Source organism: Salmo trutta, chromosome 7, assembly GCF_901001165.1.
Source record: "Salmo trutta chromosome 7, fSalTru1.1, whole genome shotgun sequence".
Classification (NCBI taxonomy): Eukaryota; Metazoa; Chordata; class Actinopteri; order Salmoniformes; family Salmonidae; genus Salmo; species Salmo trutta.
In genome coordinates this window covers 50,226,855-50,240,658 of record NC_042963.1, presented here as the reverse complement: position 1 = coordinate 50,240,658, position 13,804 = coordinate 50,226,855, and the positions used below count along the sequence as shown (strand labels likewise).

The 13,804-nt window shown below is 43.1% G+C and overlaps 2 protein-coding genes across 3 annotated transcripts in view; one reads left to right on the top strand and one right to left on the bottom strand.

Moving 5' to 3' along the window:
- LOC115197609 (periphilin-1) overlaps positions 1 to 10,037 on the top strand; it is a 35,557-nt gene extending 25,520 nt beyond the window's left edge. Inside the window, exon 10 of the mRNA XM_029759293.1 lies at positions 8,467 to 10,037. Coding sequence (XP_029615153.1) covers positions 8,467 to 8,658 — 192 coding nt within the window. The 3' untranslated portion in view covers positions 8,659 to 10,037. The remainder of the gene's footprint in view (positions 1 to 8,466) is intronic.
- A 2,388-nt stretch (positions 10,038 to 12,425) lies between these two features.
- LOC115197607 (prickle-like protein 1) overlaps positions 12,426 to 13,804 on the bottom strand; it is a 74,929-nt gene continuing 73,550 nt past the window's right edge. For both annotated transcript variants that reach the window (XM_029759284.1, XM_029759285.1), the window contains exon 8: positions 12,426 to 13,656. In XM_029759284.1, the coding sequence (XP_029615144.1) occupies positions 12,716 to 13,656 (941 nt within the window). In that variant the 3' untranslated portion in view covers positions 12,426 to 12,715. The remainder of the gene's footprint in view (positions 13,657 to 13,804) is intronic.

The window sequence follows — 13,804 nt, the reverse complement described above, 5'->3', positions numbered from 1 at the left end:
AAATGTAATCAGTGTCAACACACACTGTAGTTTGGGGAAAAACCTTTTTTAATCAGACTGGTGTTAACAGTTTTAATTTGATTTATTGAACCTTTATTTAAACAGGCAAGTCAGTTAAGAACAAATTCTTATTTACAATGACGGCCTACCAAAAGGGCTCCTGCGGGGACGGGGGCTGGGATTAAAAGAAATAATACAAATATACAACAAAACACACTTCATGACAAATGACACCACAACACTACATAGAGACCAAAAGACAACAACATAGCAAGGCAGCAACACAGCATGGCAGCAGCACAACATAGTAGCAGCACAAAACATTATTGGGCACAGACCACAGCACAAAGGGCAAGAAGGTAGAGGCAACAATGCATCACGCGAAGCAGCCACAACTGTCAGTAAGAGTGTTCATGATTGAGTCTTTTGAATGAAGAGATGGAGATAAAACTGTCCAGTTTGAGTGATTGTTGCAGCTCGTTACAGTTGCTTGCTGCAACGAACTGAAAAGAGGAGCGACCCAGTGATGTGTGTGCTTTGGGGACCTTTAACAGAATGTGACTGGCAGAATGGGTGTTGTATGTGGAGGATGAGGGCTGCAGTAGATATCTCAGATAGAGTGAGGCCTAAGAGGGTTTTATAAATAAGTATCCACCAGTGGGTCTTGCGACGGGTATACAGAGATGACCAGTTTACAGAGGAGTATAGAGTGCAGTGATGTTGTCCTATAAGGAGCATTGGTGGCAAATCTAATGGTAAAGAACATCTAGCCGCTCGACAGCACCCTTACCTAGCTGGTGGGTACTGTGAGATGTGACAACATTCCTTTTGTCATGTTCATGTTACTTGTTTCTTTATGCATCTTCAAACCTGGAACACAATTTTCTCTCCTTCACAAATAAGCTTACCCTCTCTGAAAGTAAATTAACAAGTGACTCTTCTAGCACGGTGTGGTGATCAAATGTATCCTAAATTCAGCCTGTATTCATTGTTTCCCTATTTGATCAAACTGTTTCAGAATAAAGTAGAAACTGAATAAAGTAAAAAGGTTCCTTCTGACCAGGAGACGAAAGTTGTTTAAAGAGGAAGTTGGCCACGTGTAGTTTTGTCTCTGTTCCCTGTGGTTGGTGTCAGTCCAACACTGTCATTATGTGACCTGGTGGCTATGGGTGACATGATGGGCTACACAGCCTACAGACATTAAAGGCTGATCCTGAGATCACATAGGTCATGTTATGTGTGGGAGTGAGCCTGGGCAGAGTCAGACCTTTTGGTCACATGATACCATGCCGTTCCATGCATTGCTAGAATCCCAAATAGCAACATTCACAAGGGGACGATATCAGAGGTTGTCTTGTTGTCTTCGCATTTGTGGTGAAAGCAAAGAAGAATCATGTTCTTGTTCTCTTCTCTTGCTAGCGAGCTTAATAATTAAATAATATGCCCTGGCAAATATCATTTTACTTGCCAGTGAAACCTTCAAAATTATTGAAGTTTAATGTGCTTCTTGAATGTATTCACTTCCATATCAGCTGAAAATAGAATGCTATTTTTCCTCTGAGAAAAAAGCACATGGCTACATCTGTTTTTACCTTTTCAAAATAGCCTAGAATCACGTAGTTATTATTTCTATAAATAATACAATTTTGGGGGGAATTCTAAGCCTGCACTTATGTTTGGTTTATTGTCAGTCACAAAGATTTATATTTTGTTATCAATGCAAAAAATAGTCAGCTTATTTGATGCAGCCGTCTAATGCCAAGCTAAACTAAGCTGGAGCAATCTTGAAGTTGTGATTTTTGAAGTTGATTGGTAACCACAACATAATTATTTTGTGAAACAACTTTGTGCCAGAAGAGAATAAGGAGAAAAACAAATTTTCCTGCTTCCATTTGAACCAAGCGAGTGTGGTATAGCGCCCCTGCCGCTGGGCAATGAATTGTTTGCTCCGTCACAGTGTTTGAGTGGAACAAAACTCTTGTCGAAAGCAACAACTGCAGGACTATGTACTACAAAGCGCCTCCCATTTTGTGACAAAACGATGTTCATATACTGCGTGTGCCCCGAGTCACCCGTTTGCATGCAGTGTGCCGAGCCTCTGAAGCATCAGTCTCGAAGGCTAACATCTCCCACATTCAGGGTATTTCTGGCAGTGTCATATTTCTGACATTTTTACAGTATTTGTTTGTTTTGTTGTACTTTGTCCTGAGCATGTGTTTGATTAGTTTTACAAATAAGACCACTTAGTGAGCCCCAAAAATATTGGAACAGTGACCATTTTGTTGTTGTTTTGGCTCTATACTGCAGCACTTTGTTTAATGCCTTTCTTGGGTAAACGTTTTCAATTTGAGTGCCGATTTACTCTGGAATCTTGTAGAATTGACTCTCTAGAATCTAACCCTCGTATGTGTTCTATAATCTTACATCAGCAACACACCTCTGCAGGTCATTGCAGTTCTGCTCTAGTTCGGAGAGCAGCCTACAGGCCTGCACAATGTGGGTTAGGGATGCGGGAATGAGCAGATAACTGGCTGTGTTAACTGCCTCGGCATGCTGCAGCTGGCTGAGCTGAGAGGGTATTTTCAGGGCAATGGAGAGACTGAGTGAGAGAGCTAAAACGATGGGATGGACTGAAAGGTGGGGAGGGAGAGAGAGAACGTGCGAGACCTTGAGACATTTTGAGGCTGGAGGCACAAACTGCACTTATTTGAATTTACTCTTAATTAGCAGCTAGATACAGCAGAGAAGAGACTCCTCATTTAGTCTCTTTCAGGAGAGTATGGTGGAGTGTGTGTAATTTCACTTAACCATCCTTACCTTGCTTGCCCCATTTGACCCTTCAAATAGGTGGTAGCAGGTGTGACAGGTCTTATGTAGGAATTCCCAGTTGAATGTGGCATCACCGATACCATATAAGTCCTAGTCTACAAGACCAGTTTAGACTACTGAGTTAATGAGCAAAACCTTAGCATATGTGCTTAGGATACACCCTGTGTATCTGAAATGCGCTTGGTGTGCTAGGCTATTTGTTTTATTTTATATAATAGGGTGAACTTTCCCATGCGTCTTGGCCTATTTTCATCCTCATTGTTTCAGGTTAACATACTATTATTCCCCTGACCTTTGAAAGTACTGTGGCTCTCCTTGACTTGGCCCACCCAACTGAAGTCTCTCCTAATGTTGGCCATTGAGCCCTTAGCCCTGTGCTAGTGGCCATGTTGTAGTGTTAAGAACCTACTATTAACCTTCTACCTTCTGTCCTGTTCTACTAAGCTAACATATGGAATTGTTTTAAGATGGTCATACCAACGATCATTTAGCTATTAGATGTTTCTATTTTTTGAATTTTAGGACCCCTTGAGATGGATAAGAAAGAAAACAAATATTTGATCTATTGAATTTGGCCTTACTGAACCTTTTTAGATAAAACGATACTAAATATATTCACGTCACAAAATAATTGATTAAAACACAGTTTTGCAATGAAGGTCTACCAGTAGCCTCAGCAGCACTCTGTAAGGTAACACCATGGTGTAGCCGGAGGATAGCTAGTGTCCATCCTCCTCTGGGTACATTGACTTCAATACAAAATCTTGGTGGCTCGTCATTCTCACCCCCTTCCATAGACTTACAGTAATTATGTCAACTTCCGGAGGACGTCCTCCAACCTATCAGAGCTCTTGAAGCATGAACTGACTTGTCCACCCAATCAAAGTAATCAGAGAATTAATCTAGTTCGGAAAGCATAATCTACAGCTAGCTAGCACTGCAGTGCATAAAATGTGGCGAGAAGTTGAATCGAGAAAAATACCGTAGTTGAACAGTTTTGAACAAATTACATTTCTTCAAAACTAGAGAAGCGAGAGAGAGCTAGCTATATTTAATATTTTTTCACTTTTCTAGCAAATGCAGCTAGTTAGTTTAGCTTACTCAAACACCCGGCTCAAACAAAGAGGGATGCTATGTTACCTAGCTGACTATGGCTATCCAATACTCAAACACTTCCAAGTCAAGGTTAGCTTTTGGTTTGATTAATTTATTGACACCGGCGGGCCCCCGGTGGAACTGCTAAACTGCTTGCTAACTGTACACTGTACTACATGATTGTAGCGGGTTTACTAACACGGTAGTTCTAGTAGCTATGTTGTTGACTTGATGTTAGCTAATATGGTGACAATGATGTAGGCTGTGTGTAGCGGTTAGATTTTTCCGTCGGGTCACGGATGTGTTGTGCACTGAAGTCCACAAGCGAGGGGGAAAGGTGAGAAGGAGGAGAGCACGTAGATGCCAGAAGGAATTCTACAACTATCTGGCTGCTATGAAAGTGACTGTGTTTGCGTGTGATCAAGGGTGTATTCATTCCAGCGATTTTGTTTGAAAGCATTTCTGAACATACCTGAATTTGTCCAATCGAAACTCTTGTTTGCAACTGTTGGACTAATGATTACACTCTAGGTCACCTAGATGCAGGCAAGGTTGTGCAATGAGGTATTGAATGTGTCAAACTTTCATTCATTGACTAGGTTGTAGCAACCTCCATGATGGGTATAGGTAAAATTTGAGTATGATATAGTAGCTAGCCTAAACCTATCGACGTTACATTGAGCTGGGTGAATGGAATATGAATGACACTCATCCAATATGCTGTAATAGAAATAAGGCCGTGCTCATAAAACAATGGTCCTCCCTCATCTTAAGAGCCCTCAGCCCTGTGCCGATGTGCCCATAGTTTAGTGGTTCTAGTGGTGCGGTTCTGTTCTGAACCTGTGAGATACAGCAGCACCATAAACATCACATCCTCCTCTTCTTTATTTGTACCGTACAGCCAGGTCACGCAGACTTCCATCACAGCCTGAAATAAATACTGGCTTTAGGAGGTTATCTATGTAAATCTCTATACGCTGGTTTGGCTTGAACACACGTACATGTACACATGCCCTTTGCTCGTAGCGGACGGTCTCGTAGCCGAAGGTGTCCTGCAACAAGGCCTGATTTATACTAGGGTCAAACCCTCTTCCTCCTCAACCCAGATTACCTGACAGGCAGCTGTCCTTAGACCTCTCTGCACTCTACAACTCTTCTTTATGGCTTTCAACTCACTTGATATACACTGCTCAAAAAAATAAAGGGAACACTTAAACAACACATCCTAGATCTGAATGAAAGAAATAATCTTATTAAATACTTTTTTCTTTACATAGTTGAATGTGCTGACAACAAAATCACACAAAAATAATCAATGGAAATCCAATTTATCAACCCATGGAGGTCTGATCCAACTTTGATGTAATGTCCTTAAAACAAGTCAAAATGAGGCTCAGTAGTGTGTGTGGCCTTCACGTGCCTGTATGACCTCCCTACAACGCCTGGGCATGCTCCTGATGAGGTGGCGGATGGTCTCCTGAGGGATCTCCTCCCAGACCTGGACTAAAGCATCCGCCAACTCCTGGACAGTCTGTGGTGCAACGTGGCGTTGGTGGATGGAGCGAGACATGATGTCCCAGATGTGCTCAATTGGATTCAGGTCTGGGGAACGGGCGGGCAAGTCCATAGCATCAATGCCTTCCTCTTGCAGGAACTGCTGACACACTCCAGCCACATGAGTTCTAGCATTGTCTTGCATTAGGAGGAACCCAGGGCCAACCGCACCAGCATATGGTCTCACAAGGGGTCTGAGGATCTCATCTCGGTACCTAATGGCAGTCAGGCTACCTCTGGCGAGCACATGGAGGGCTGTGCGGCCCCCCAAAGAAATGCCACCCTACACCATGACTGACCCACCGCCAGACCGGTCATGCTGGAGGATGTTGCAGGCAGCAGAACGTTCTCCACGGCGTCTCCAGACTCTGTCACGTCTGTCACGTGCTCAGTGTGAACCTGCTTTCATCTGTGAAGAGCACAGGGCGCCAGTGGCGAATTTGCCAATCTTGGTGTTCTCTGGCAAATGCCAAACGTCCTGCACGGTGTTGGGCTGTAAGCACAACCCCCACCTGTGGACGTCGGGCCCTCATACCACCCTCATGGAGTCTGTTTCTGACCGTTTGAGCAGACACATGCACATTTGTGGCCTGCTGGAGGTCATTTTGCAGGGCTCTGGCAGTGCTCCTCCTGCTCCTCCTTGCACAAAGGCGGAGGTAGCGGTCCTGCTGCTGGGTTGTTGCCCTCCTACGGCCTCCTCCACATCTCCTGATGTACTGGCCTGTCTCCTGGTAGTGCCTCCATGCTCTGGACACTACGCTGACAGACACAGCAAACCTTCTTGCCACAGCTCGCATTGATGTGCCATCCTGGATGAGCTGCACTACTGAGCCACTTGTGTGGGTTGTAGACTCCGTCTCATGCTACCACTAGAGTGAAATCACCGCCAGCATTCAAAAGTGACCAAAACATCAGCCAGGAAGCATAGGAACTGAGAAGTGGTCTGTGGTCACCACCTGCTGAACCACTCCTTTATTGGGGGTGTCTTGCTTATTGCCTATAATTTCCACCTGTTGTCTATTCCATTTGCACAACAGCATGTGAAATTTATTGTCAATCAGTGTTGCTTCCTAAGTGGACAGTTTGATTTCACAGCAGTGTGATTGACTTGGAGTTACATTGTGTTGTTTAAGTGTTCCCTTTATTTTTTTGAGCAGTATATTTTGTCCTGCACAGTCAGAAGATGACACATTTTAAAATTAAGCATTTTCTTTGCTTAAACTATTCTAAAGTAGAAAAGACTACTACAGCCCAGGTTTCCAAAATGGAACATGACATGACACAGTCCTACCTCTTAATGAAGCTTCCTGGGACTTAATTAGATCACTACTGGAGAGAAATAGGTCAAAGGACTCTCTTGCTGTTTTGTGAAATTGACGCAGAGAATGAGACTGTCTGACAAAGCCATTATAGTCTATTATTCCTGCAATAAAACATATTTTACCACTGGAAAGAACAGTTGCCACTAATACATTTCTTGGGGGGGAACTACCGCACATACAGTAACTTCTTTAGTGACTTAGAAATACTTCTATATCCATAATGTTGAATTAAGCCAGTGTTTTAGTTATTGTAATTCTTTCAGGGAGTCAATTGCCAACGATGACGTCGTTCAAAGCTCACAGTGTGGGCTGAAGGTTTCATTGGTTTTAAAAGCTCACACAGTGTGGGCTGAAGTTTTCATTGGTTTTAAAAGCTCACACAGTGTGGGCTGAAGGTTTCATTGGCGTTAAAAGCTCACACAGTGTGGGCTGAAGGTTTCATTGGCGTTAAAAGCTCACACAGTGTGGGCTGAAGGTTTCATTGGTTTTAAAAGCAACAGTAAAGCTTAGCCTGCCGCCAGCAAGCTCCAGCCAACTTTCATGGAGGGTTTTTGTTTCGCTCTGAAGTCCCACTAAGGTGGGGTGAGCATAGGGGGCTTGGCAGGATTATATTAGCTGAATCCTTGTCCCAGACTGCTCTCGATGCCCTCCTTCATAGGACACTTTTATAGGGAACTTCATGGGACACTTATTATGGGACTTCAGAGGAGGCTTGGCAATAGGAGTTGAACTCTAGAGCTGAACCCTTGTCCCAGACTGCTCCCTCTCTTTGAGGGCACTTCAAAAGGCAATTTGGTGTGAAAACCACTCGTTCCAGACCTAGCTAGAGTGCTGACCTCCAGGAGGGATCAAACACACACACACACACACACACACACACACACACACACACACACCCCCCCAGGTGATACAGACCTACTGCCCAGTGGGCTAGCATCTGGTTGGGACTCTAGCCCTGGCTTAATAGAGAGGTTATCAGCCCTTTCTAGTGTGGCAGGCTGTAAAACCAGAGCTGCCTGCTGGACATGAGTCTGTTAGTTACCATGTGGAGGAACTGAACCGCTAACAGACTGCTAATATAACACCTTCACTCCATTTTGTTCCAATGGAAGGTTGGACACATGCTTGCACACACCTGTTTCGTTGAATACACCTACTTGCCAGAAAATGTGGGTTCATTAAGTTCACAGTAAAGTGTTGGAACGAGGAGTAGGTCTGAACCTGAGTGTTCTCTACTTGTGTTACAGCTATTAAACACACTTTGAAGCAAAGGTGTCAGTGCACATTGTACAACTTCATTGTTCAGTTATATGAATGTGACGCTAGCTTCTCCTGCTTCTGAATGTGCTTTATTCCTGGTTCATGTGACTGACTTGCCTAGTTAATTTAAGGTTAAATGTATATATTTCTTTATAAATGTGGTATGTTTGTTATGCAATCAATGACTGTCTTTGTACTTTATGTTATTAATTCTATGGTGATTAATCAATTTCCCTATTAGGATAATGTTTTTCTACTATGTTTCAAAACAGTGCACACTGAAGGGTTTGTATACATTGCTAATGTAGGACTGTGAGGTGTTTTAGAACAGCAGACTATGGTTTGTATAGGCTACATTTCTAATGTAGGGATTTGTGTGTGTGTGTGTGTGTGTGTGTGCGCGCAGCGGTACAAGCAGGACTGCGAGACATTTGGCACGGTGGTGAAGATGCTGGTTATCAAGGAGCCCAGTCTGGAGAAGATGCTTCAGAACCCTCTGAAGGACAACCTGATTGAGATCAGGGAGCGTTGCCTTGACGACCTCCGACACTTCATCATAGAGCTGGACCAGGTCATAAAGCCCCAACCATCAACATGAGGGGGAACGCCAAATCCCTTACTACATGCCAGGATTGATGGACCAGAGGTTTGGCCGGTGGTATAGACATTGTGAGAGGAGGCAGCCCTGTGTGATATTCTCTCAATACTGTGTCAATAAGAGAGAAACATTCACATTCAACTAACATTTTTACCTAAAAATAATTGGTCACAAAAGAAGTTACTTGATTTTATTGAAGTCATGCTTAATTGAGAATAAGTGTTTTATTTTCACCAACCTTTTCTGAGTCAAAATGCAAGTCCAGATCTACCACTCAGACGTTTACTAAATATGACTTAAAAAACCTTAACCTGTGCTACATTAACCTATTAAAAACAGTTCTGTAGCAATGAGGTTTGTACAGTAAGCTATAGGCCCAATACATTATCACTGCATATTGGCTTTGCTTTAATTTCCCTGCCAATGCATTGTTGTTTGGACCATTTAAAAAATATATATTTCAAAATTTGAGGTAAGCTATATGATCACACAGTAATAGATCAGTTGTTGTATTACTTGTGAGTCGAAGCTAAGTGAGCATATTTAAATAATTTGCTTTTAATTTTACTGGGCTGATGGTGCCTGTATCTGATGGTCAGTCTCAGCAGTCCGCCTCTCCACATCCCTCTACTCTCCCTTTCCTCCGCTGACACTGACCAAAAAGGACACTGTCATCCAGTTGATGGTGGATCTCGACTCGCATCATTCTCAGTCTCTCTCCTAATGGTTTTGAAATCTCACAGTATCTGTAGCTTTCCTTCATGCCTGCTACGTTACTGCGGACACGGTAATCTGAGCCATCCAATCGGCCAGTGGTAGGCCTTTAGTGCACTTCATTTGCTCTGTAGGCCCGCCGGGAAGGCAGAGTTGGTACCTTCAGACAAATGAAATGGTTCAAAATCGGAACACTTCGCCTTCCCGGCATGCAGGGCAGCTGAATCAAGTGCACCTACCGACAACAGCGCAAGACAAAAAAATTATACAAACGCAAGGATTTCTTTTTTTTTTTTTTTTTTTTTTTCATCTTTTTTTTTTTACATAAATGTTTGGGATTGACAAGAAATGCTTTTGAGATAGACCAGTTGGTCGCCACTGCTTTGGGGAGGTCATAGAAGAAAATATGTAAAAAAAAAAAAAAACGACGCATTCTAATTTTATTGACTTGTTTCAATGCTGTTCTAGATTTCAGACTTGGAAAGACAATTCCGCTGTCGTTACTCTAAATGCCCAGCTGTCATTTCTTTACTCTGTCATCCACTACTACTGGCTTTCTGACCAAGCAGTAAACAACCTAATCATAGAGTTTGCATATTTTTGTGTATTTACTGTCATATGTTCTGAAGTTATTTTCTATTTGGTAATAAAATTGATATAACAACTGGTGCTCTACACTATAATCCTTCTTTATACAGTACTAGTTCTGTACCAGCTTTTTGGGATGGAATAAAATTACATTCTCATTATGTTTATAATATATTTTTTATTACAATTATTATTAGCATCTTAGCCTTTATATTCCAGTTTTTACATTTATACAGATGACTGATCTGTTTACAACGCAATATGACCCATAAATAAAATATTCAACCCAACCAGGCCCTATATAGTACATGTGATAGCCCTGTCAGGGCTGTAACTGCATTAAAAAGCACATGTGGAAATATCCTGGGCCCGGTCTCCCGATAGCGATGACATTTAGGTTTACAAGTTTTTTTTTAACAGTGCATCTTTCCTACAACGGTTGAAGATGTAACATGCGTTTCCCAAAACGCCACGCAGAGAGAACGGTCACTTAGTGCAACGATGGGAGTATGTGTTGATACTGATGGGATCGAAAGAAAGGAACGCTGCTCTCGGATCAGCTCTCTATATTCAAATCTTACCTTTAACATTAGAATTATTTCACAATACTTACGACGGATCAGCTCCTAGAGTGTGATGACCACCTATGGCTGCAAATGTTGATGTGGTGCTTACCCAATAGAAATGCATTAAATCACCGATTTGGCACACCATGTTAGGCTACACATTTGATTTGACATCATGAAATATATTGAGACAAATTAGACTAGCGTACAAGTAGCAAATTGGAACTCAATTGACCGAACATGAAATGTATTTAAATATGATTGAAAAATGCCTATAGCCTACTGTTTATATTTTAATGCAGTCATCCTGGTTTTTTTTGGAATGTTTTTATATGTCAATTGTATCAATTGGAAAGACCTTAGGCAACATTGTATTTGTAGTCAACTTTGATCTGATGTTATCGGTGGTTTATGTTTATCTTCTGTGTATAAAGTGACGACGCGGGAGGGCAAAAAAGCAGCTGATGCACTTAGCTGTTCTACAAGTGGTCTGAAGCAGGCATAACACCGTACCCAAACCGCGCTCGCCATCCCCAAACCGGGCTCGCGCACGCCATCGTGCGAAAATGTATTTTGTCCCCACCACACCAAACGCGATCACGACACGCAGGTTGAAATATCAAAACAAGCTGAACCAATTATATACATTTGGGGACAGGTTGAAAAGCATGAACATTTATGGCTAGTTTGCTGTTGCTAGCTAATTTGTCCTGGGATATAAACATTTGGTTATTTTACCTGAAATGCACAAGGTCCTCTGCTCCGACAATTAACTTTCATAATAACTTTCATAATAAGGTGTATTACCACGCCCGACTGACCTCGGTTCATCTTTCAATCACCCACGTGGATATAACCAATGAGGAGTTGGCACGTGGGTATATGCTTCTATAAACCAATGAGGAGATGGGAGAGGCAGGACTTGCACTGTGTTCAGCGTCACAAATAGAACTGACTTCTATTTTAGCGCTTGGCAATGCAGATTCAATGATTGAATAACATGTATGTTTACATTTTATTTTGCGACGCGAGCGGTGTGGTCAGCATGTTAGCTTAAGAGCGTTTTCAAGTGCAACGTTAAAGATGGTTTTGAGAAACATCTTGGAGATTTAACGATGCTCCTACGAAGGTTCTAACGGTGAACTGGGCCTTAAAGCTGGAATATGTCACTTATTTTGGGTGACCCGACCAAATTCACAGAAATGTGAGTTATAGATCTGTGATTCTCATTGAAAGCAAGTCTAAGAGGTGGAGATCTGTTCTATGTGAGCTATTTCTATGCTTCCCATTCTTGATTTTAGTTTTTGTGTCTTTGTTTAGTACAGCTGAAAATATAAAATGTTGGGTTATGGAAAATATATTTAACAGCGGTTTAGATGTTTTTTTATTTATCCTTTATTTAAGTAGGCATGTCAGTTAAGAACAAATTCTTATTTACAATGATGGCCTACTGGGTAACAGTGGGTTAACTGACTTGTTCAGGGGGCAGAACGGCAGATTTTTACCTTGTCAGCTCAGGGTTTTGATCCAGCAACCTTTTGGTTACTGGCCCAACACTCTAACCACTAGGCTACCTGCCCCCCCAAATGGTACTATACTTGCTTGTTTTGTCACACAAACTGAAATTAGGGGAACTATTTGAATTTTAGCAACCAGGAAATAGCTTTTGGGAAACCAGGCCCAGGGTCAAACTGCACTCTGAATACCTTTGCTGGCAGCATATCATATATTTCATTCAAACCCTGGTTAAGAAAAGAGAAGTTCTTTGGTAACTGTTATCAGTTTTGTCTTTCAATGCCATTCCACTACAAAAACATTTGACTCAGGGTTATAAAAAAAATACACTTTACAATATATACATTGATATCTGTTAAATAGTAATTTCCGTTAGTCTCTAAATGGTGTTTTTATAAATATATTTGTTCAGAGTTATTTGCATAATTGTTTTTCTAATGCAATTATGATGACAGCTTTGAAATGTGTTCAACTCTGTCTGTTTTTTTTGTAATGCATTTCAATAATAGGATCAGAGCCATGTTAACATGTACTACATCCAGTTGACAAGACAGTTTTAACAAGCAGGCCATTTCTGTATTCACAATAGTGGCAACAACAAGAGATTCAGAAGGGGGTTGCAGACAGAGTATCATTTAAAAGTAGACCAACAGGGGACCGTAAAACATCCAGTCTTATGAAATGATACAGTTCTTCCCCTTGTGCCCCTTCTTCTTTTTGGACATAGTCCGTGGGACTGCTCCGTACGGCAGGGAGGGCAGGCCTGCCACGTGGCTGGGGCTGGGCAGGCCATCATAGTAGTGTCTGTGTGTCTGGGGGATGGGCTGGCCCAGGAAGAAGCCTTCCTCCTCAGACTCGGAGGAAGAAGAGGAGCAGGTGGAGCACCAGTCATCCTCGTCCCTGTCCCCACACAACCCCATGAACCTCTCCATGGCTGGGCCTTGCTGGAGTCTGTAGTCTGAGGTGGCTTGGCAGGGATGGCGGTGGGGATGCTGGGTCTGGCCATACCCCTGCTGGTTGGGCAGGAAAGCCAGCTGCTGGGGCCCCTTTGAGCTGAAGCCATGTCCCCCATGGCCTCTGTGGTCCTCTCTGAAGTATATGCGATTGGCCCTCTCCTTGGGCACCAGGTGGAGAGCGTTGTCGGAGCGTGACTTGCGGCTGCGGCGTCTCCTGTGGTGGTGGTGATAGCGGCCGGAGCCCGAGTCACCAAGCTCCTGGTCCTGCTCCTCGAAGTGGTATGCTCGCCGCCGCGTCCGCTCGCTCATCGGGGGCTGGCGCACCTGCAGGTCACCATAGCGACTGTTGTCCACGACGTCTGGGGAGAACTTCACCTGTTGGGGTCGAGACTGGGATCGAGTCCGTCTCAACGCCGGGACATGAGGAGGCTTGGGGGGAGAGGGAAGAGGGGCCTTCTCCTCTTCCTCTGGTACGCTCTCCTCCTGCTCCAGCTCAGACGTAAGGCTCTTCAGGGAATTGGCACTGCGGTGTAACATGGAGGAGTTGAGAGTTCCCATGTTGCTTGTGTTCTCACAGTCTCTCTCAGCCTCGAGTTCCTGGAAGTTCTGTAAGGAGTAGACCAGAGATCTCTCTTTACTGTCGCCATCTACAGAGGCACCTGGAAGAAGAGCGGGAGAGAGAGAGAGAGATGATGACGTGTATTTGTACAAGTTGTCTTTTCACCACAGTGCTGTTTCAAAGAACATTCTGCCATCACAGAACATTGAACATGCAAATCAGATCAAGACCTGGACATTTCTCAGGGC